This window comes from Cyprinodon tularosa, unplaced genomic scaffold (genome assembly GCF_016077235.1).
Source record: "Cyprinodon tularosa strain WSP-4 unplaced genomic scaffold, ASM1607723v1 ctg962, whole genome shotgun sequence".
In the NCBI taxonomy this organism is placed as follows: Eukaryota; Metazoa; Chordata; class Actinopteri; order Cyprinodontiformes; family Cyprinodontidae; genus Cyprinodon; species Cyprinodon tularosa.
This window is the reverse complement of record NW_024039743.1, coordinates 1,512-23,305: the sequence shown is the minus strand read 5'-3', so window position 1 is coordinate 23,305 and position 21,794 is coordinate 1,512. Positions and strand designations below refer to the sequence as shown.

Here is a 21,794-nt window from a genome sequence, read left to right as displayed (position 1 = left end):
AAGAAGCTTCTTTGTATCTAAAACAGAAGAGGGGCGATATATGCTTCCTAAGGAGACTCATTTAGATAACGAAGAGTCTACTAAATTACGAAGGACTGGGTTGGTAAAACATTCTTTAGTGCTATTCATCTAAACAGCGGGGCGTTGCCATTTGATCCGTAGGAATCTCAATATTATTATACACAAACAATCCGAAAGGGATGGCTGTTGTGAGGTGGGCGATAGATGTAGACCTTTGTGGTATTAGGTGCTCCTTGTTAATATTTATGCCCTTATATAGATTGCCCAGGTTTTTTTCACTGAATTTGTAACATTGTGACAAAAATGGGAATTCATATGTAATAATTGGGGGGGATTTTAATCAGCGTAAGGAAACAGCATTGGACAAAGTCAAATTTAAATCCACAAATACCAAAACAGGTTCAGAAAATCCCAATTAGCAATTGATCATTGGAAGAGGAACTGGGCCTTAGTCGGACATCTGGAGGTCTATTACCCCCCAGATAGGGAGTATACTTTTTTTACTCTACCCACATGCCACATACTCAAGGATAGATATTTTTTAATATCGAAAACAATTAGTGGGCATGACCGTGAATGCATAATTGGTTAATATTGATTGTTGTCTGATCCCGCACGGTTGAAGCAGTGTTAAGTTTTGGCCTATATCTGAAAACCCTAGAACCATGGAGGTTCAATACATCTCTACTCCAAAATGAGAAGTCCCGTGACTTTATTAAAAAGGAAAACTTCTAGATTATTGGAATTTAATGAAGGGTCAACTTCTAATCATAGTGTAGAGTGGGATGCATTTAAGCCCTTTTTGCAGGGGTCGTCTGATACAACACTGCTCTTATTTGAAAAAAAAAAGCTATTAGTCGTGTTGAGGATTAGAGGGGAAAAAATTAAAAGATCTGGAAAGGTGAATGCATCCAGCAAATTGCTGTGGTATTTTTGCAGTTAAACAAACTTAAGTTGAACTGGACACTATACTACAGATGAGGCAGAATTAGCACTGTTTTTGTGTAGACAGATGTACTATGAGCAGGGGGAGGCAGCGGGGGATTTTGGCATAGGGTAAAAACAACTATAAGATAGTACATTAATAACGCAGTAGAGATGAGAATGGGGTCTTAAGTGTCAGACAAGGTGGAGATTAATGAAGTGTTTACAGCATTTTACCAACGTTGTACACATCACAATGTACCACTGACCAGACGAATTAGATAATTTTTTGTCTCAGGTAATCTTGCCGACTCTGTCTGAGGAAACCACAAAGGGAGATTTCAGGGAGATATTTATTGGAGGAGGTCAACGAGCTATAAAGAGACTGAGTTCTTGGGAAAGTCCCCTGGGGACGACGGTTTTTCGACGGATTTCTACAAGGAGTTTTCAGACATATTGCACCAAGTATCTTACTGTATCCCCCCTCCCCTAAAACAACTTCGGGGACGCCCTGAAAAGAGGGAGCATGCCTCACAAGTATGCAGATGTGTAATAACATGTCTACATAAAAAGGCCAAGAACCCCCCAACATTGTGGAAGTTATCGCCCAGTTTCTTTGATAAATTGTGATAACCAAAATATTGGCTAGATTCTGGCTAGAGACTAGAGACACATTACAAGTGATTCATCCAGATCAAGAGGTTTTATAAGGGCGTTATTTCTGCAGATAAACGTTGGCAGGTTATTACATTTGATTTGGAAGGAAAGAAATAGTACGGAACCACGGTTGATTCTCCTCGACGACGAGAAAGCGTTCGATAGGGTAGAATGGGGATACTATTTTTGTAGGACGCTACACAGGTTTGGATTAGGATCCATATTTATAATTGGGTTAAACTTTGTACTGTGACCCAATGGTTCTCAGTATTAACAAATGGGAGGGTATGTCCCCTACTTTTCCCTTTACGAGGGGTACAAAGGCAGGGGATGTCCCTGAGCCACTAATCTTTGTTGGCTTGGAACCATTAGCCGCTGCCATCAGACGATAACATAATATCGAAGGCGCATTTCAGCAGGAGACGGAACACAATTGTTGTTGTACGGGCAGGATGAAGTCTTGGTGCTAACATACAAATCCAGAACAGCTGTCCCTCATATGTTATTCACTGATTGACTCCTCTCTCGTTATCTCAGGGTATAAAGTAATTGGGGGATAGTCAGAGGCAATGCCTTGGTCTAAACCTATGTCCACCAAATATTAGGTGAACAACCGCGGGAAATTGGCAGTTTAAAATGGCTCCCTTCAGGATCTTGGTATTTTGGCATAAAGCTTACCAGGCTTAAAAAACATTAATGTCGGAAAATTTCTCCCACTTTTCAGAAAATTGAGAGTACCTTGCAGAAATGGGCCAAATGTAGGGCTATCTCTGTTGGGAAAAATAAACATCCTAAATCATTGGTAGTAATCCACAAATTAATTATTTCACAATTATTTATTACCTTTGAGTTTCCTCCTTGTTATTGGAAGGTATCGCAAGACGATACATACTTTTTATTTTAATACGGGCAAGCAAAAGGACCTCTTTTTCAACAAAACAAAATTATGGGCAGCAAGGGAGGATGGGGGTCTTATGCTTAACGAGAGTGGATTTGGTTCTCACTATGTCCTTTTCTTCTTAAGCAGTTATCCAAAAGTTATATGGGTGAAAATCAAGTCCAGGATGGGTCTCGCAATTGAAAAAAGAGCTTGTTGAGCCTCTTCCAATACAGGCCTTTATCTCACTGACAGGGGAGACAGCTTTTCAACTAGAAAATCCAGTGTGATGTTTGCGAGAGAAAACTTGGAGAGATATCACACCAGGTATAGGAGTCAAAAACTTCTGTACCATGAAGTCACCTCCTTTGGGAATAACAATCTAATAAAAGTGGATAAAAAAAACTTTTATGGAGGGACTTGGTTCCAGGCAGGTATATTATCTTTTTTGAGGATCTTTTCAAGGATGATATTTTAATGTCTTTTGAAAGGCTGATGGTAAATACAAATTTCTAAGAGAGATTTTTGGAAATTTCTTCAATTGGTGGAGCTGTTATAATGGCAGTACAAAGGGAACACTTCAATCCTCACAACAGTGATACGAATTGTTTCAGAGCAATTTGATGGTTAAGGGCAGGACATCCAGGTTTTACAGTTCTAATTGAGACCAATCTCACCACAAGGCTTGATGGTTCAAAGAGTGCTTGGGAGAGAGGATTATGGGTTGGGATAGCGGGTGAGAACGTGGAGAGGAATTGTTGGGGTCCTGGTTTAAGACATCGAGGGAAGTTCAGACACAGTTAAATACATATAGGATCCTTCATAGGAGCTACTGGACTGCCTGCAAAAAATGGCAAGATTGAAATTCATTCCAATTCAATTCAGCTTTATTTTTATAGCGCCAAATTCACAACAACATGTCATCTTAGGCACTTTACAGTTTCAACCAGATCATACAGTCCCCCCACCCCTATTCCCCACTCCACCCCCCCCCCTCCCCCCCTCCCCCAAAAAATAAAATATAACAATTGAAAAAAAAAAATAAAATAAATTAGAATAAAAAATTGAATAATTGTAATTAAAAAATATAAATTGATACAAAGTTTTTATCTAAAGGAAAAACAGTTTTGATTGCATTGATCATAGACTCAAATACATAACTCACATAAGCATGCTTGTGAGACGACAGTGGAGAGGAAAATCTTTTAACAGGAGAAACTCCAGCAGAACCTGGCACAGTGTGATGAGGCCCATCTGCTGAAGGCCGACTGGGGTTCAAGGAGACCAGAAGCAGAGATACAAAAAGCAGCTGTAAAAGGCGGCCCCGTCCAGGAAACACACAGCCAGGCAGACGAGCTCCAAGGCAGCTCCCATGCCAGAGGACGAAGAGAGCACATCCACTCAGTCACGGTCAGAGAAACAGGACCACACTGGAAAACAGGCCGATCTCCAACATCTATAAACAAGGGTGTTGATAGAAGCAGCACAGCTGATGTTTCTTTCCAGGATGACGTCACAGCCAAACAGGAACAGACGAGGCAAAGCTACTCTGAGGAAAAGCAGAGAGAGCAGAAGGTTAGAGATTGAACTAACAGATTCTGCAGAATAGGAGAACAGAGAGAGAATGAAGCAGAATGATGAAATGGGGGTCCCTATGTCCTCCAAAAGTCTAAGCCTATAGCAGCATAACTATAGAGATAGCTCAGGATAACCTGAGCCACCTCTAACTATAAGCTTTATCAAAAAGGAAAGTTTTAAGCCTAGCCTTAAAAGTAGACAGGGTGTCTGCCTCACGGACTAAAACTGGTAGTTGGTTCCACAGGAGAGGAGCCTGATAACTAAAAGATCTGCCTCCCATTCTACTTTTAGAAATTCTAGGAACCACTAGTAAACCTGCAGATTGAGAGCGAAGTGCTCTGTTAGGAACATAAGGAACAATCAGATCTCTGATATAAGATGGAGCTTGGCCATTTAAGGCTTTATATGTGAGAAGGAGGATTTTAAATTCTATTCTTGATTTAACAGGAAGCCAATGAAGAGAAGCCAGGATAGGAGAGATATGATCTCTCTTTTTAATTTTCATTAGAACTCTGGCTGCAGCATTTTGGATCAGCTGAAGGCTTTTAACTACAGTTTGTGGACTTCCTGATAGTAAAGAATTACAATAGTCCAGCCTTGAAGTAACAAATGCATGGACTAGTTTCTCAGCATCACCCCTGGACAGGATATTTCTAATTTTTGCAATGTTCCTCAGATGAAAGAAGGAAATTCTAGAAACCTCTTTGATATGGGATTTAAATGACAGGTCCTGATCAAAAATAACACCAAGATTTTTTACTTTATTATCTGAAATCAGTTTAATCCCATCCAAATGAAGTGACTGGCTAATCAGTTTCTTTTTCAGAGACTCTGGTCCAAAGACTATAACTTCTGTTTTGTCTGCATTCAGAAGCAGAAAGTTGAAGAGTCATCCAGGTTTTTATGTCTTCAAGACATGCCTGTAATCTATGTAATGGGTTAGCTTCATCTGGATTTATAGACAGATATAGCTGGGTATCATCAGCATAACAGTGGAAATTAATCCCATGCTGTCTAATAATTCTACCAATTGGGAGCATGTATAAAGTAAAGAGAATTGGTCCTAGCACTGATCCCTGTGGTACTCCACAGGTAACCTTTGAGCGTGTTGAAGATCTATCATTAACATGAACAAACTGAATTCGATCAGATAGATAAGATTTAAACCAGTCTAGTGCTGTTCCTTTAATTCCAACAAAATATTCAAGTCTTTCTAAAAGAATATTATGGTCAACTGTATCAAATGCAGCACTAAGATCCAACAGGACGAGCACAGATACAAGTCCATTATCTGAGGCCATGAGAATATCATTAGTGACTTTCACCAGAGCTGTTTCAGTGCTATGATGAGCTCTAAAGCCAGACTGAAACTCTTCAAAAAGTTCATTATGGTGGAAGTGATCGCAAACTTGTTTGGCAACTACTTTCTCAAGAATTTTGGATAAGAAAGGAAGATTGGATATAGGTCTATAATTGACCAAGTCATCTGGGTCAAGAGACGGTTTCTTAAGCAGAGGTTTAATTACAGCAACCTTAAAAGCTTTAGGTACATATCCCTGTAACAGAGATAGATTAATCACATCTAAAATGGAGGAGGAGATCAAAGGGAATACCTCCTTAAATAACCTGGTTGGAACTGGATCTAACATACAAGTTGAAGGCTTAGATGAAGACAATAATTTTGCTAATTCAGAGAGTTCAACTGGATCAAAGCAGTCTAAACCCGGTTCAGATTCCATGACTACCTCAGGTACAATCGCGGATAGAGGAGTGCTTATGATCTTATTTTTAATAAGATCAATCTTATTTATAAAGAATCCCATAAAATCATTGCTGCTAAGAGCAGGTGGAATGGACGGTTCAACAGAGCTATGGCTCTGGGTGAGTTTGGCAACTGTATTAAAAAGAAATCTAGGATTATTCTTATTCTCCTCTATTAATGAGGAGAAGTATGCTGCTCTTGCTTTACAAAGGGTCCTCTTATACAGCAGTAAACCATTTTTCCAGACTAGGAAGGACTCTCGCAGGCCTGTGGAGCGATATATTCTCTCCAGTTTCCTAGCATTTTGCTTCAAAGTACGCAGCTCTGCATTAAACCAAGGAGCAAGCTTTCTATTTTTAACGGTTTTCATTTTCAAAGGAGCTGCGTTGTCTAAGGCAATACGCAGAGAACTAGCAACCCCATCAACAAAATCATCAATCCTGTGACAGGGGAATAAGCTAGCTTTTGCACCTCTGCACTCGCCTGCACGCAGTGACTCAGAGCAGAGAGAATGTGAAAGAGATTCTTTAAAAATTTATAAAACTGCACTTCTGATAAAAAAAAAAAAAAAAGGAAATTTTTTTTTCTACTAAAATTGAACTTCTTTTGGGGGCGGAGAACTCTGTTAAAGTACACTCCTGAGGGTTATAGAAAGTGTCAGAGAGGACAGGGTTCGTGAGGAATACTGTGTATTTCTTCACATGTCTATGCTGTACGCGCAGCACAAGATCCAAGTATGAAGATGGAATGCGTGGGATTTCACATTCCCGCCCCCCTCGTCCACCCCCCCAGCCAATAGTGTTAAGATAGCATTAAAGGTGCTGTTAAGCTATCGCCTTCAATGTAGCATGGATGTTAAAATCTCCATATGATGGACCTGTCAGTATTTAATCCCAAATAGAAAGGAAACTCTGAAAAATCATCCTAAAAATTCAGAGTAAGGACCTGGTGGACGATACAAAGTTACAAAAAGAAGAGGTTTTCTTGCCTTGAAATTTGGATCAGGGAAATTAAGGGTTAAATGTTCAAAAGAGTTGTAGGTATTAATTGTTTTGGGAGTAATCAGTAAGTCAGACTGGAAGATTGTTGCTACTCCTCCTCCTCGCCCAGAACTTCTGGGGATGTGAAAATTTAAATAGCTTGAAGGAGTTGCCTCATTTATGCTCACATAATCCTCTTGCTGCAGCCAGGTTTCTGTAAGGCAAAACAAGTCAATGTGATTATCACAAATCAAGTCATTAACTAGTAGACTTTTAGAGGAAAGCGATCTTATGTTAAACAGACCGCATTTAATTGTTTTAACTTTTTCCCCAATTGGAGTTATTTTGATTTTAATTAGATTATCATGATTTACTCCTTTGGGAATCTTTGCTAATTTATTAGATTTTGGTCGTGGGCAAGACACTGTCTGGATGGAGTAAAGAGTGGGTAACAGTAGAGAAAGCTGCAGGATGTGTGTTAAACTACAACTCTGCATCCTGGGGTCTGCACCCTGGGTGGTCAGGGTTTTGGGAGGACTAATAAATGTGGCAGATTACTAGAAAGAAGAGAGCGTGCACCCATCCAAAGTGGGATGGTTTGCCGTATCTCCGAATCAGACAGGCACTTTCCCCAAAAGGATTGCAATTATTAATGTAGCCCACGTTGTTTGCGGGCCACCATAGGAACAACCTGCGGTTGATTGACGACATTGCGGCTAAACATGTTTCATCAATGGGTCAGATCAGGGAGGGGACCAGAGAAAATTTACGGACTGTCGACATTTTTTTGGCAAACTTACCACACGAAGCAACACTAATTTAGTGACTCCGTTCGGGTAACCGGGTGTCATTACCACCAGCGTGAATAACAATCTTATGTATTTAACCTTATCCTTAGCCAGTAGTTTCAGGTAGGATTTGATGTCGCCCGTTCTGGCCCCCGGCAAACATTTGACTATGGTCCCTGGTGTCTCTAATGCCACGTTTCTGACTATGGAGCTGCCAATCACCAGAGTGGGCTTCTCAGTGGGTGTGTCACTGAGTGGGGAAAACCGGTTAGAAACGTGAACGGGTTGGTGGTGACCAGTGGGCAGAGATCCACGACTACGCTTTCTGCGTACAGTTACCCAATCGCCTGGCTGCTCAGGCACTTTTGGAGGACAGCTACGTGGGGGGCCTACTTCAACAGCCTGAAGCCTGGATTCTAACTCTGACACCCTCGCCTCCAAAGCTACAAAAATACTACACTTATTACACATCCCATTATCACTAAAGGAGGCAGAGGAATAACTGAACATCTGACACAGAGAGCAGGAGAGAGGAGAGGAAGAAGGAAGAGTTGGAAAAGAGTCAAGGGAGGGAGAGAGAGAAGCCATAGCAATGCTAAGCTAGCGCTAGCCTAGGCTAGCTACTTCTTGCTATCAGAAAATAAAACCGTGTGAAACTGACAAGTGCTCAGTAGAAAAGTGCAGCAGAAGGTGCTATGTTTTAAAGTAGTCAGTTAGAGTTACTTAGATACAGAGATATCACAGAGAAAATAACTTAACTTCAGATGGAGATCCTCTGAAGGTTGATTGAGGGAATCGGATATGTGCTGGCGATGTGATAGGAATAGAGGTACACTTACTCACATGTTGTACGAATGCCAAATGACTTGGAATCTCTGGGAAAATATAATAATATTGCTCAATAAAATATTCAAAATAGAGCTATCACGATGCCCTGCGCTCTGTATATTAGGGATAATAACGGAAGGGGTAAAGCTGTCAGCTCAGCAAACTTTATGGTGTAGACTTGCCCTTACTACAGGCTGCAGGATTGTCCTTAGGCATTGGAAAACAAAAAACAACATCCCATTTAATGAATGGTTGGGGGAGATGACCAAGGTTGCTAATTATGAACAGTTGATTTCTAAAATGAATAATAGACAGGAGGTATTTTTGAAAGTATGGGGCCCTTACATTGACACAGTTCTGAATGATTAATCCGTGAAAAACTGAAGCTGCCACTTTGTGTTTAAGATTATGGTCCTGCCTGATCTGAATGATATGTCATGTTTTTTGTGTCTGAAAGACTGAAAGAGAGGGGCTTTGCTGCCGGGTGGACATCCGAACTGCTGATTTTTACCCTATGTGTGTGCATAATTATCTTTAAAAATTACCTTGTTTTGTTTTTTTTTGTTTTTTTTGGGTTTTTTTTTTTTCGGTGTAAAAGTTTTGCTGAAACCCTTTTTGGAAAAGGGCAAAAAAAAAGAAAGTTACAAAAAAAAAAAAAAAAAAAAAAGTAGATCAGACAGCTATCCAGACCCTGCTGCCTGCGTCCTCACTAGAATATAAAAAGTGATCAGACAGCTGATCCAGACGCTCTGCTGCCCCCCCCCTCACTAGAACTTGAAATGATCAGACAGCGATCCAGACCCTGCTGCCTGCGTCTCCTAGAATATAGAAGAACAAAAAAGCTGACCAACCCTGCTGCCTGCGTCCTCACAAAAAACTATAAAAAGTAATAAACAGCTGATCCAACCTGCCTGCCGCGTCCTAATAGAATATAGAAAGTAGTCAGACAGCTGTCCACCCCCTGTCCTCGTCCTCACTAGAATATAGAAAGTAGAAGACAGCTGATCCCAGACCCTGCTGCCTGCGTCCTCACTAGAACATAGAAAGTAATCAGACCTGATCCAGACGGTCCCCTGCGCCCTCCACTAGAAAATAAAAGTAGATAACAGCTGATCCAGCCCTGCGGCCTGCGTCTCACAGACTATAGAAAGAGATCGACAGCTGATCCAGACCCGCTGCCTGCCCCCTCATAACTTAAAAAAGTAATCAGACGCTGATCCAGCCCTGCTGCCTGCGTCCCACTAGAACTATAAAAGTAAATCAGACAGCTGACCCAGCCCGCTGCTGCCTGCGTCCTCACTAGAACTATAAAAAAGTAGATCAGACAGCTGACCCAAGAGCTGCTGCCTGCGCCCTCATTAGAACTATAGAAAGTAATCAACACTATCCGGCGCTGCTGCCTGGTCCACCACTAAACTATGAAAGAGATCAAAGCTGATCCAAACGCTGCTGCCCGTCCTCACTAGAACTATAGAAAGTTGATCAGACACTGATCCAGACGCTGCTGTGGTCCTCTTTAGAACTTTAAAAAAGTAGATCAGACAGTGATCCAGACCCCTTTTTTCTCCCTGGTCCTCACTAGAACTATAGAAATAATCAGACAGTACCAACGCGCTGCCTGCGTCCTCTTAAAACTATAGAAAGTAGACAACATAAATCCAGACGCTGCCGCCTGCGTCCTCACTAGAACTATAGAAATAACAACAGCTGATCCGACCTGCTCCCTACGTCCTGAGTAGAACTATAGAAAGTAGAACAAACTGACCAGACCTCTGCCTATCCTGAGTAGAACTTAGAAATAGATCAGACAGTGATCCAGACCCTGCTCCCTGCGTCCTCACTAGAACTATAGAAAAAATCAGACAGCTGATCCACCCCCTGCTGCCTGCGTCCTCCTAGAACTAAAAAAAGTAGTCAGACAGCTGATCCAGACGCTCCCTGCGTCCTCACTGAACTATGAAAGAAATCAGACAGCTGTAAAAACGCGGGTCCCTGCGTCCTCACTAGAACTAAGAATAATCAAACGATCCAGACCCGCTGCCTGCGTCCCACAAACTTAGAAAGTAGATCGACAGCTGACCAGCGCTGCGTCTGCCCTCACAGAATAGAAAGTAGATCAACACTGATCCAGACCTGCTCCCTGCGCCCTCACTAGAACTATAGAAAGAAAATCAGAAGCTGATCCAGACGCTGCTGCCTGCTCCTCACTAAAAACATAGAAAGTAGATCAACAGCTGATCCGACCTGCTGCCTGCGCCTCATAAACTAAGAAAGTAGTCAACACTACCAACCCTGCTGCCTGGCCCCTCACTAGAACTATAGAAAGTAGATCAGACAGCTATCCAGACGCTGCTCCCTCTCCTGATAGAACTATAGAAAGTAATCAGACAGCTGACCCAAACGCTTTTTGCCTACGTCCTCACTAGAACATAAAAATTTGATCAGACAGCTATCCAGACGTGCTGCCTGCGTCCTCACTGAACTATAAAAAGAGATCAACAGCGACCAACGCTGCTGCCGGCCCACTAGAACTATAGAAAGTAGATCAACAGCTGATCCAGACGCGCCCCGGGGCGCCCTCACTAGAACTATAGAAAGTAGATCAACAGCTGACCCAGACGCTGCTGCCTGCGTCCCCTAAACATAGAAAGTAGATCAGACAGCTGATCCAGCCCTGCGCCTGCTCCTCATAAACTTAGAAAGTAGATCAACAGCTGATCCAGACGCTGTGCCAACGTCCTGAGTAGAATAAGAAAGTAATCAGACACTGATCCAACCTGCTGCCTACCCCTCACTAAACTAAGAAAGTAGATCAGAAGCTATCAGACGCTGCTCCCTTTGCGTCTAATAAACTATAGAAAGTAGTCACATCACCCCGGGTTTCTGAAGTTTTTTTTCCTCTGGCTCCCTGTAGCTCAGGAATAGACTTTAAAACCCTTCTGTTAGTCTAGAAATCACTGAATAATAGCACCTAAACCCAAAAATAGCTTTTTGTTAGTGCTACCTCACAGACCACTCAAACTTCAGTTCCAGCCTCCTCTGTCCACCAAAATTAAAACCCAAACAGGGAGAACAGATCATGCTCCAGGGATCTGACAAACCCCCGCAGCATCATGCTCCACGGATCGGGAACAAACTCCCAGCAGCATCTATGCCCACGGATCTGGAACAAACTCCCCACTCTATGCTCCACGACTGGAAAAACCCCCACAGATCTATGCCCCCACTCGGGAACAAACTCCCAGCGCATCTATATTCCATGGTTTGGGAAAAAAATCCCAGCAGAATCTATACTCCCGGATCTGGAACAAACTCCAGCAGCATCTATGTTCCAGGGTCGGGAAAAAACCCCCCCAGCGCATCATTTCCAGGATCTGGAACAAACTCCCACACATCTATGCCCCAGGGTTTGGGAGCAAACTCCCAGCAGAATCATGTTCCAGGGATCTGGAAAAAACTCCAGCAGAATCTATGCTCCACGGATCTGGAACAACTCCCGCAGCACTAACCCCGGATCTGGAACAAACCCCCAGAGCTCTATTTCCAGGGATCGGAACAAACTCCCAGCAAAATTAAAAACCCCAAAGGGATCTGGAAAAAACTCCCAGCAGCATCTATGCCCACGGATCGGAGCAAACTCCCGCACATCTATGCTCCAATCTGGAACAAACCCCCACACACTATTCCAGGGATAGGGAACAAACCCCGCGCTCTTGCTCCACGGATCTGGAGCAAACTCCCACCCGAATCTTGCTCCAGGGATCGGAACAACTCCCAGCACATCTATGCTCCCGGATCGGAAAACTCCCAACGCATCTATGCTCCACGGATCGGAAAAATTCCAACGCATCTATTTCCTGGATCGGAACAAACTCCCACAGAATTATCTCCACGGATCTGGAACAAATCCCGCAGCATCTAGCTCCAGGATCGGAGCAAACTCCCGCACATCTATGCCCCGGTCTGGAACAAACCCCCGCGCATTTTTGCCCAGGATCTGGAACAAACCCCCAGCAAATCTATGCCCACGGATCTGGAGCAAACTCCCACAGAATCTATGTCCATGGATCTGGAACAAACTCCCAGCAGCTCTAGCTCCCGGATCTAAAAAAACCCCGCAGCTCTATGCCCACGGATCTGGAACAAATTCCCCAGCAGCTCTATTTTCCCATGGACTGGAACAAACCCCCCCCAAGAAATTATACCCACGGACTGGAAAAAACTCCCACACACTAGCTCCACGGATCTGGAAAACTCCCCAGCATCTATGCTCCAGGGGTCTGGAACAAACTCCCAGCACATCTTGCCCCAGGGATCTGAGCAAACCCCCCCAGCAGTCATCTCCACGGATCGGGAGCAAACCCCAGCAAAATCTAGCTCCACGGATCTGGAACAAAACTCCCAGAGCATCTATGCCCCAACGGATCTGGAACAAACTCCCCAGCGCTTATGTTTCCGGATTAACAAACCCCCAAAGCAGAACTATACTCCACGTTTCTGGAACAAACTCCAGCAACATGCTCCACGTCTGGAGCAAACTCCCAGAGATCTAGCTCCCGATCTGAAACAAACCCCCCAGGCATTATGCTCCACGCTGGAACAAACTCCCAGCAAATTATCTCCCGGATTGGAGCAAACTCCCAGCAGCATCTATGTCCCGGATCGGAAAAAAACTCCCCCACATCTATGCCCAGGGATCGGAAAAAAAAATACCAGCAGCATCTATGCTCAAGGATTGGAAAAAAACCCCCAGCAGCATCTATGTTCCAGGGTTTTGGAACAAACCCCAGCAGCTCTATGCTCCACGGATCGGGAACAAACTCCCACAGCATCTATGCTCCAGGATCTGGAACAAAACCCCAGCAGCATCTATCTCCGGGATCTGGAGAAAACTCCCAGCACATCTATGCCCCAGGGGATCGGGAGCAACTCCCAGCGCACTATGCTCCGGGATCTGGAAAAAACTCCCAGCAGCTCTATGCTCCAGGATCTGGAAAAAAACTCCCAGCAGCATCTAGTTCCAGGGATCTGGAACAAATTTCCCAGCGCATCTATGCTCCAGGGATCGGAACAAACCCAGCGCATCATGTCCACGATCGGGAACAAACCCCCGCAGCATCTATGCTCCACGGATTGGAAGCAACTCCCGCACTTTTTATGCTCCACGGAACTGGAGCAAACTCCCAGCAGCATCTATCCCCCCGGATCGGAACAAACCCCCAGCACATCTATGCCCCACGGATCGGGGAACAAACTCCCGCGCATCTATGCTCCACGGATCTGGAACAAACCCCAGCAGCATTTGCCCAGGGATCTGGAACAAACTCCCAGCACATCTATGCTCCACGGATCTGGAACAAACTCCCAGCAGCATCTATGCTCCACGGATCTGGAACAAACTCCCAGCAGCATCTATGCTCCACGGATCTGGAACAAACTCCCAGCAGCATCTATGCTCCACGGATCTGGAACAAACTCCCAGCAGCATCTATGCTCCACGGATCTGGAACAAACTCCCAGCAGAATCTATGCTCCACGGATCTGGAACAAACTCCCAGCAGCATCTATGCTCCATGGATCTGGAACAAACTCCCAGCAGCATCTATGCTCCACGGATCTGGAACAAACTCCCAGCAGAATCTATGCTCCACTGGATCTGGAACAAACTCCCAGCAGAATCTATGCTCCACGGATCTGGAACAAACTCCCAGCAGAATCTATGCTCCACGGATCTGGAACAAACTCCCAGCAGAATCTATGCTCCACGGATCTGGAACAAACTCCCAGCAGAATCTATGCTCCACGGATCTGGAACAAACTCCCAGCAGAATCTATGCTCCACGGATCTGGAACAAACTCCCAGCAGAATCTATGCTCCACGGATCTGGAACAAACTCCCAGCAGAATCTATGCTCCACGGATCTGGAACAAACTCCCAGCAGAATCTATGCTCCACGGATCTGGAACAAACTCCCAGCAGAATCTATGCTCCACGGATCTGGAACAAACTCCCAGCAGAATCTATGCTCCATGGATCTGGAACAAACTCCCAGCAGCATCTATGCTCCACGGATCTGGAACAAACTCCCAGCAGAATCTATGCTCCATGGATCTGGAACAAACTCCCAGCAGAATCTATGCTCCACGGATCTGGAACAAACTCCCAGCAGAATCTATGCTCCACGGATCTGGAACAAACTCCCAGCAGAATCTATGCTCCACGGATCTGGAACAAACTCCCAGCAGAATCTATGCTCCACGGATCTGGAACAAACTCCCAGCAGCATCTATGCTCCACGGATCTGGAACAAACTCCCAGCAGCATCTATGCTCCATGGATCTGGAACAAACTCCCAGCAGAATCTATGCTCCACGGATCTGGAACAAACTCCCAGCAGCATCTATGCTCCACGGATCTGGAACAAACTCCCAGCAGAATCTATGCTCCATGGATCTGGAACAAACTCCCAGCAGAATCTATGCTCCACGGATCTGGAACAAACTCCCAGCAGAATCTATGCTCCACGGATCTGGAACAAACTCCCAGCAGAATCTATGCTCCATGGATCTGGAACAAACTCCCAGCAGAATCTATGCTCCACGGATCTGGAACAAACTCCCAGCAGAATCTATGCTCCACGGATCTGGAACAAACTCCCAGCAGAATCTATGCTCCACGGATCTGGAACAAACTCCCAGCAGCATCTATGCTCCACGGATCTGGAACAAACTCCCAGCAGAATCTATGCTCCATGGATCTGGAACAAACTCCCAGCAGAATCTATGCTCCACGGATCTGGAACAAACTCCCAGCAGCATCTATGCTCCACGGATCTGGAACAAACTCCCAGCAGAATCTATGCTCCATGGATCTGGAACAAACTCCCAGCAGCATCTATGCTCCACGGATCTGGAACAAACTCCCAGCAGCATCTATGCTCCACGGATCTGGAACAAACTCCCAGCAGAATCTATGCTCCACGGATCTGGAACAAACTCCCAGCAGACTGGAAAAGAGCTGAAACATTCTTTAAAATGCAGTTTGCTTCTTGTAATGATTAAAACTTTGCAAACTAGTCTTTTTTCCCCTGAATCACTGACCTTTGACCCACACAGATACCCCCCCCCCATATTAGATTATGAAAAAATTTGAAAAGTAGCTTTAAAAAATCAAAGTGCAAACAAAAGTCCATTATAAAAGAGATAGATAATAAATAAATATATACATATAAATAGATCATAATTAATTAATGAAAATAATAAAAAATGTTTTAAAATATGAATACAATTTTGCTACATTTATGAATTTAATAGTCTAATAATTTAGCAGCATTTAATTATTTAATATATAAACGACTCTATATTTAATGAACCAGAATAATACAATAGAATAAAAATAAATGATTAAAATAAGATAATTTGAAAACAAAATTAAAGAAATATGTTTTTAACCTGGATTCAAAGCAACTGAAGTTTTTACAGCTTTCTGTGGGTTTATTCCAGATTCTTTCTTCATGTTTGTTTCTGGTTCTGCAGATTTGATCCAGTAGATCAGAATGGTCTGACTGTCGATCCACTGACAGCAAGTCTGTATTGCATTTTTGAGCTGATCTATTCAGTGATTTCTAGACTAACAGAAGGATTTTTAAAGTCTATTCTCTGAGCTACAGGGAGCCAGAGGATGGAAATGATTAATTATGGGAAACCAAATGGCAGTTCAGTGTAATCAGATCCTCAGAGATGATCCCATATTGGAGAGTCTGTTTTTCCCACCGTTCTTCTCCCTGAATAACAGACAGAAGAACGGTGGGATCACCTGGATAACAGACGGAAAGAGGAAGCGCTCTGTGACAGCAGTGAGGGGAGATCAGATCACGAAGCTTGGAAGAGAACGTACATATAAAAAAATTATCTATTAACCCTTTTAGGGCACTCAGTGAAATACTTTAAATATCTACATTTAAAGCAAACAGTGCACTGCAAAAAACTGAAATCTAAGGGAGTCAATTTTTCTTAAAATGAGCAAGTACTGTAAGTGAGACACTTTACAAATGGAATAAGAAATTTTACATTTAAAATAAGGGAAATAAATGCAATGCAAACCAAATCCTGCTAAGAATTTGTCAATAATGCGTAAAAGCAGTCAGTCAGGCCGGCAGCTGATGTAACGTTCAAGAAGAATAATCAAGTATTTAGAGATTTATATAAGCAACCTGTTGATGAGAACAAAATGTGTCTTTCAGGTTTTAGTGGATGTTCAATGAAATGCCTGGATTTAAATGTTAAATGTTGAAGCTGAGAATAGAATTTTGATCCTGTTATAAAAACTGAAATTTAGATTGATCTGTTGTGTTGTTTATTTAAAGGATTTGAATTGGTGAGAAGAGAAAAACCAAGAATAACGCTGCTCCCTTTGTCCATTTTTTTTTTTTTTTTTGGTCTGCTTGGGTTTTAAAATGTCCTTCAGTGAGTCGTTCCAATTTGCAGCTTAATCGGATGTCACAGCTGGATCCGAGGGGAATTATCTGGCCTCTCAATCTTTATCTCAGTCCAGAGGTTGACATTGTGCTTCACTCACTTCGTCTCACAGTAGCTTCTCTTTGACCTCTACTTGTTCAATATAGCTTTGAGCTTTAACCACAGCAGGGCACATTGTTTATTCTCCTAGAGACGTGACGGTTATAACAGATTTATATTTAAGCCACGTGGCTTTTTGAAGCAGCTTTAAGGTAATTAGGAGGCACTAGATTTTATATCCCTGGTTTAATATAACAAGTTTGAACAGGCATGTTTTACTTGAAACTGTTCAAACTGTTTCTTTTCCTGCTACGTTTGCTGGATTAATGAAAAATTAATGTTCGCTGAATCTAAACATGAGAAAATAAAGGACATTTTAAAACATTAATGCCTGTCATGTGTTTACAGTAAGTGCATTATTTTTTTTGATGCAATACTGTTCTGAATAGAGCATGCAAACTGGGATTGATGATGATCAGTTTGGTCTGAATTTGGAATATTCCAGTTGCTCCAATGTTTCTGTAATTCTGTTATTTCATGTTTAAAGAACCGATTTCCTGGAGATTAAAGCCTGGAAGAAAAAAAATGTCAGTGCTTGATGTGAACCCAAGGTGACCAATTAAGTATTAGTCATATAAATTAGGAAGTCAGTCCTTCCATGGGTTTACTTACTGGCAAATCCTCCCTCTTCAAGTTGGCGATCCAACGACCAACCCGTCCGTGGAGGATCAGGAATCAGAAAGGTGGAATAACTCTTTTTTTCACTTTTACCCGATGTATTCCAGCATCCAGCTGCCATGCACGTGGGCATTGTCAGTTTCACTATAGCTCTGCTGAATTTCAATGGTGAAGTCCTCTGGAAATCTTCAATAATTGTTGTTGATTGCAGATGTGTCTAGTAGTTCCCATTGATTTAGCTTGTAAAGCGGGGAGAATGGCGCTAGGCTTACCGCACCGTGATGTCACTGCTGGAAGATGGCAGGAGGGAGGGGCTACTATATTTGGGCAAAAATGGCCGCTCCCAGACTCAGTGATCGCAAAGAAAATTATTATTTTCATTTTTTTACTGATTAACACTAAATTAATTGTTATTTAAACGCTAATTAATAAAACCGGACTTTTCCTTTATTAGTCAGTCCTCACTGGGGTCCATTTTACTTATAGTAGGGTCATTAGGCAGCTGAATTTCTCATCATACATTAGAAATCTCTTTCCGCCTAGCTTAGCTGGCTAATGTTTTGTGATTTCTACAGCATAATGTTCCTTTGCCATCAGGTGCTCAGACTGTTTTAGTTGGTCTTTGTATATAAAGCCAACAATCTTGGGTAACATCAATAACCATGTAACAACATGTTAATAACATAGAAAGTCACACTATATTACTTGGTAATATATCTTCAAAGCAGTTACCTGCATGCAATTATTACAATTATAATTGTAATTATTACAACAACATTCGGTGGATAATTACCATTAGATTAGAACATACCGGTTTCTATCGGCAACCACCTACCAACGGCTTACCAAGTAAATTGTAAACTGTAAAGTAAACTAATCATCAGATAATAGAGCATTATAAAACTGAACTCAGGTTACATATAAATAAGAGTTTAGTTAAGAAGTTTGGCTTGCTGTCTTCTGGGTTTGGTTGTCTGTTATATGCCGATTAATAAACTGCATTTTACAAGATATAACTAGTGATGCACCGATGCCAGTTTTTGTTCCCGGCAACGATACCTGGCTGTGCCGTATTACCCGATACTGATTCCATCTGTTTTGAAATTGATGTGTGTGTGTATGAAGAACTACATACTACTAGGATGTAAAATAATCACCATCATGGCTTCATGTCAAGCTGCTGCCTACCTTTGTGAAGCAGGAAAAAGACTAAAACAAAGTGAATCCAGTAGAACTTTTATTGCCTACCTGGAATGGGTGACAATAGTTGACGAAACTTTTGGCTCTCAGAATGGTATAAGTGCCCTATTGGTTGGTACTCACCGATACCGATACCCCCATTTTAGTGCTGACCGACCGATACTAATATCGGTACTGGTGCAACACTAATAATAACAAATACATTTTTTTGCTGACGGTGAAATGAAGTAGAAAATCAAAACTTCCCCACTTTCCTCGGCTGGTCCTTGGCAGGTCCCCTACAATTCCTTTCTTTTTAAACATCAATCTTTGTACTAAAATATTATTTCTGTCATGAACCCTGTAATTCAGTGAAAGGGTGGAGTCAGTGTGAAAGCATATGCAGGAGGGGGTCACTGCAGAGGCTGGACGTTGGAGGGAAGTTGGCTGCCATTCAGCTGGCATTAGACTGGGAACGGCCATTTTGAATGGCTGCTACTGTACCTTAAGGGTGTGCAAAATAATCGTCATATCGATGCATCGCGATTCTAATTTTTGTGATCAACTGCATCGATTCTTGAAGGCATAATAATAATAATAATGAATTTTATTTATCATGCACTTTACATTTGATTTCAAATCTCAAAGTGCTACAAAACAAGTTTAAAAGACCATAACATTAAAAACAGAGTAAAAAGACAGTCATTAAAATCAATACATTAAAAGGCATACGTAGCCTATTAAAAAAAATCTAAAATCAACAATTGTAGGAATTTCTAAAAAGGAAAGTTTTTAGTCCTTTCTTAAAATAATCCACCGTCTGTGGGGCCCTAAGGTGGTCTGGGAGGGCATTCCACAGACGGGGAGCTGCGGCTTCGAAGGCCCTGTCGCCCATTGTTTTTAGCCGTGTCCTGGGTGGGGCCAGACGGTGCTGTTGGCCTGACCGGGTCCGGGAAGAGGTGTGTGGTGTGAGCAGTTCAGGGAGATACATGGGGGCCGCACCGTGCACACAGTGATGGGTGTGCAGAAGAATCTTGTACTCTATACGGGCGTGAATGGGCAGCCAGTGTAAAGTGTGAAGGATGGGAGTGATGTGCTGGTGTTTCCTCACCCTCATCAGGACCCTGGCAGCGCTGTTCTGTACATACTGGAGCTTCTGAAGGCTCCTGCCAGAGATCCCGACGAGGAGAGCGTTGCAGTAATCCAGCCTGGAGGAGACGAAGGCGTGGACGAGCTTCTCTGCAGCAGGGAGGGATAGGGAGGGACGGAGTTTAGAGATATTACGGAGGTGAAAGAAGGACGTTTTGCAGATGGAGGTGACATGATTGTCAAAGGAGAGGTGGGGGTCAAGCTTGACCCCAAGGCTTGTAACAGAGGGAGAGAGGGGAATGGTATGACCACAGAATGAAACAGAGGTGAGAGGAGAGGAACGGAGTTGATGAGGAGTACCAGTTTGGATGGCCTCTGTTTTTGAGGCATTAAGCTGCAGGAAGTTTTGACTCATCCACGCCTTTATATCCTCCAGGCAGGAGCTGAGGCGGGTGACAGAGTTGGCGGGGGAGCTGGGAGGAGTCATTTTAATGTAAAGTTGTGTGTCGTCAGCATAGCAATGGAAGTTGACCCCATGCCTGCCGACGACACAACTAAGGGGGAGCATGTAGATGGTGAACAGGGTAGGGCCGAGCACGGAGCCCTGGGGGACCCCACAGGTGACAGTGTGAGGTCTGGATTTTGCCTCCCCCAGGGCCACGTACTCGGTCCTGTCAGTGAGGTAGGAGTGAAACCAGTGGAGGGCAGTGCCAGAGAGACCAATGAAATGCTGGAGGCGGTGGAGGAGGATGTGGTGATCTACTGTGTCAAACGCAGCAGACAGGTCAAGAAGAATGAGGAGGGACGTGAAACCGGAATCAGAGGCCATCAGCAGATCCCTGGTGACTCTGATGAGAGCTGTTTCTGTGCTGTGGGAGGGGCGAAAACCAGATTGGAATTTTTCATACAGATTATTGCATTTAAGGTGGTTGTGGAGCTGGGTGGAAACAACTTTTTCTAGGAGTTTGGAGATGAATAGGAGGTTTGAAATGGGTCTGTAGTTTGACAGAGGTTCAGGGTCCAAGGTGGTTTTTTTTAGGAGGGGTTTAATGAGGGCAGTTTTAAGGGTAGATGGGACGGTACCCGTTTCCAGCGAACTGGCTATTATTTTGGTTATGAGATGACTAATGGATTGATGGTGAGTTTTGAGCAGAGGGGATGGGAGGGGATCTAAAGAGCAGGTGGATGATTTAGATTTGCGGATGATGTTCTCGACCTCCTGCTGCGTTGGCAGAGAGAAGTGTGATAGGAGTTGTGTGGGAGATGTCTCAGGGGTATCAATAGTGGTGCTGTTTGAAGGTGAAAGTGAAGAGCGGATGCTGTCTATTTTTGATATGAAGAAGTCCAGAAACCGGTTGCAGTTTATATCTGTGTGGTTGTAGAATGAGGAGACCTGTGGTTTGAGAATATGGCTGATTGTGGAAAAGAGTTTTCTGGAATTACCTGGGTTATTGTTGATGAGCGAGGAGTAGTAATTGGACCTGGCCTTGGAGAGGGCTGTTGCATAATTTCTGCGATGTTCCCGGTAGGCCAATTTATGCACCGTCAGGCCAGATGTTTTATATGCCCGCTCCAGGACACGGCCAGACCTCTTCATTTGCCTTAGCTCTTTGGTGAACCAAGGAGCGGAACGTGTGAATGTGACAGTCCGGGTTATTACAGGAGCATGAGTATCCAGGATGGAGTTGAGGCTTGTGTTGTAGAAGTCCATTAAGTCACTGGCTGATGAGAGTGGAGAGGGGGAAAGATGCTGAAGATGTGAGCTGAAGGATGAGGAATCAATGTTTTTGATGTTTCTGAAAGTGATATGGCGTTTTGGTTTGGTGAAAAAGGTTATTGGGAGTCTAAATGTAACTGCCAGGTGATCTGAGACACCAACATCGTATATGTTGATGCTGGTGAGTGGAAGGGAGTCA

General features: G+C 43.3%; 1 protein-coding gene across 1 annotated transcript; it reads right to left on the bottom strand.

Moving 5' to 3' along the window:
* Positions 1–4,202: 4,202 nt before the first annotated feature.
* Positions 4,203–21,589, bottom strand: LOC119776875. The gene is given in 3 exon segments (XM_038275504.1): positions 4,203–4,940; positions 4,942–6,302; positions 19,651–21,589. Coding segments are annotated over 3 exon segments (4,038 nt in total).
* Positions 21,590–21,794: the final 205 nt, after the last annotated feature.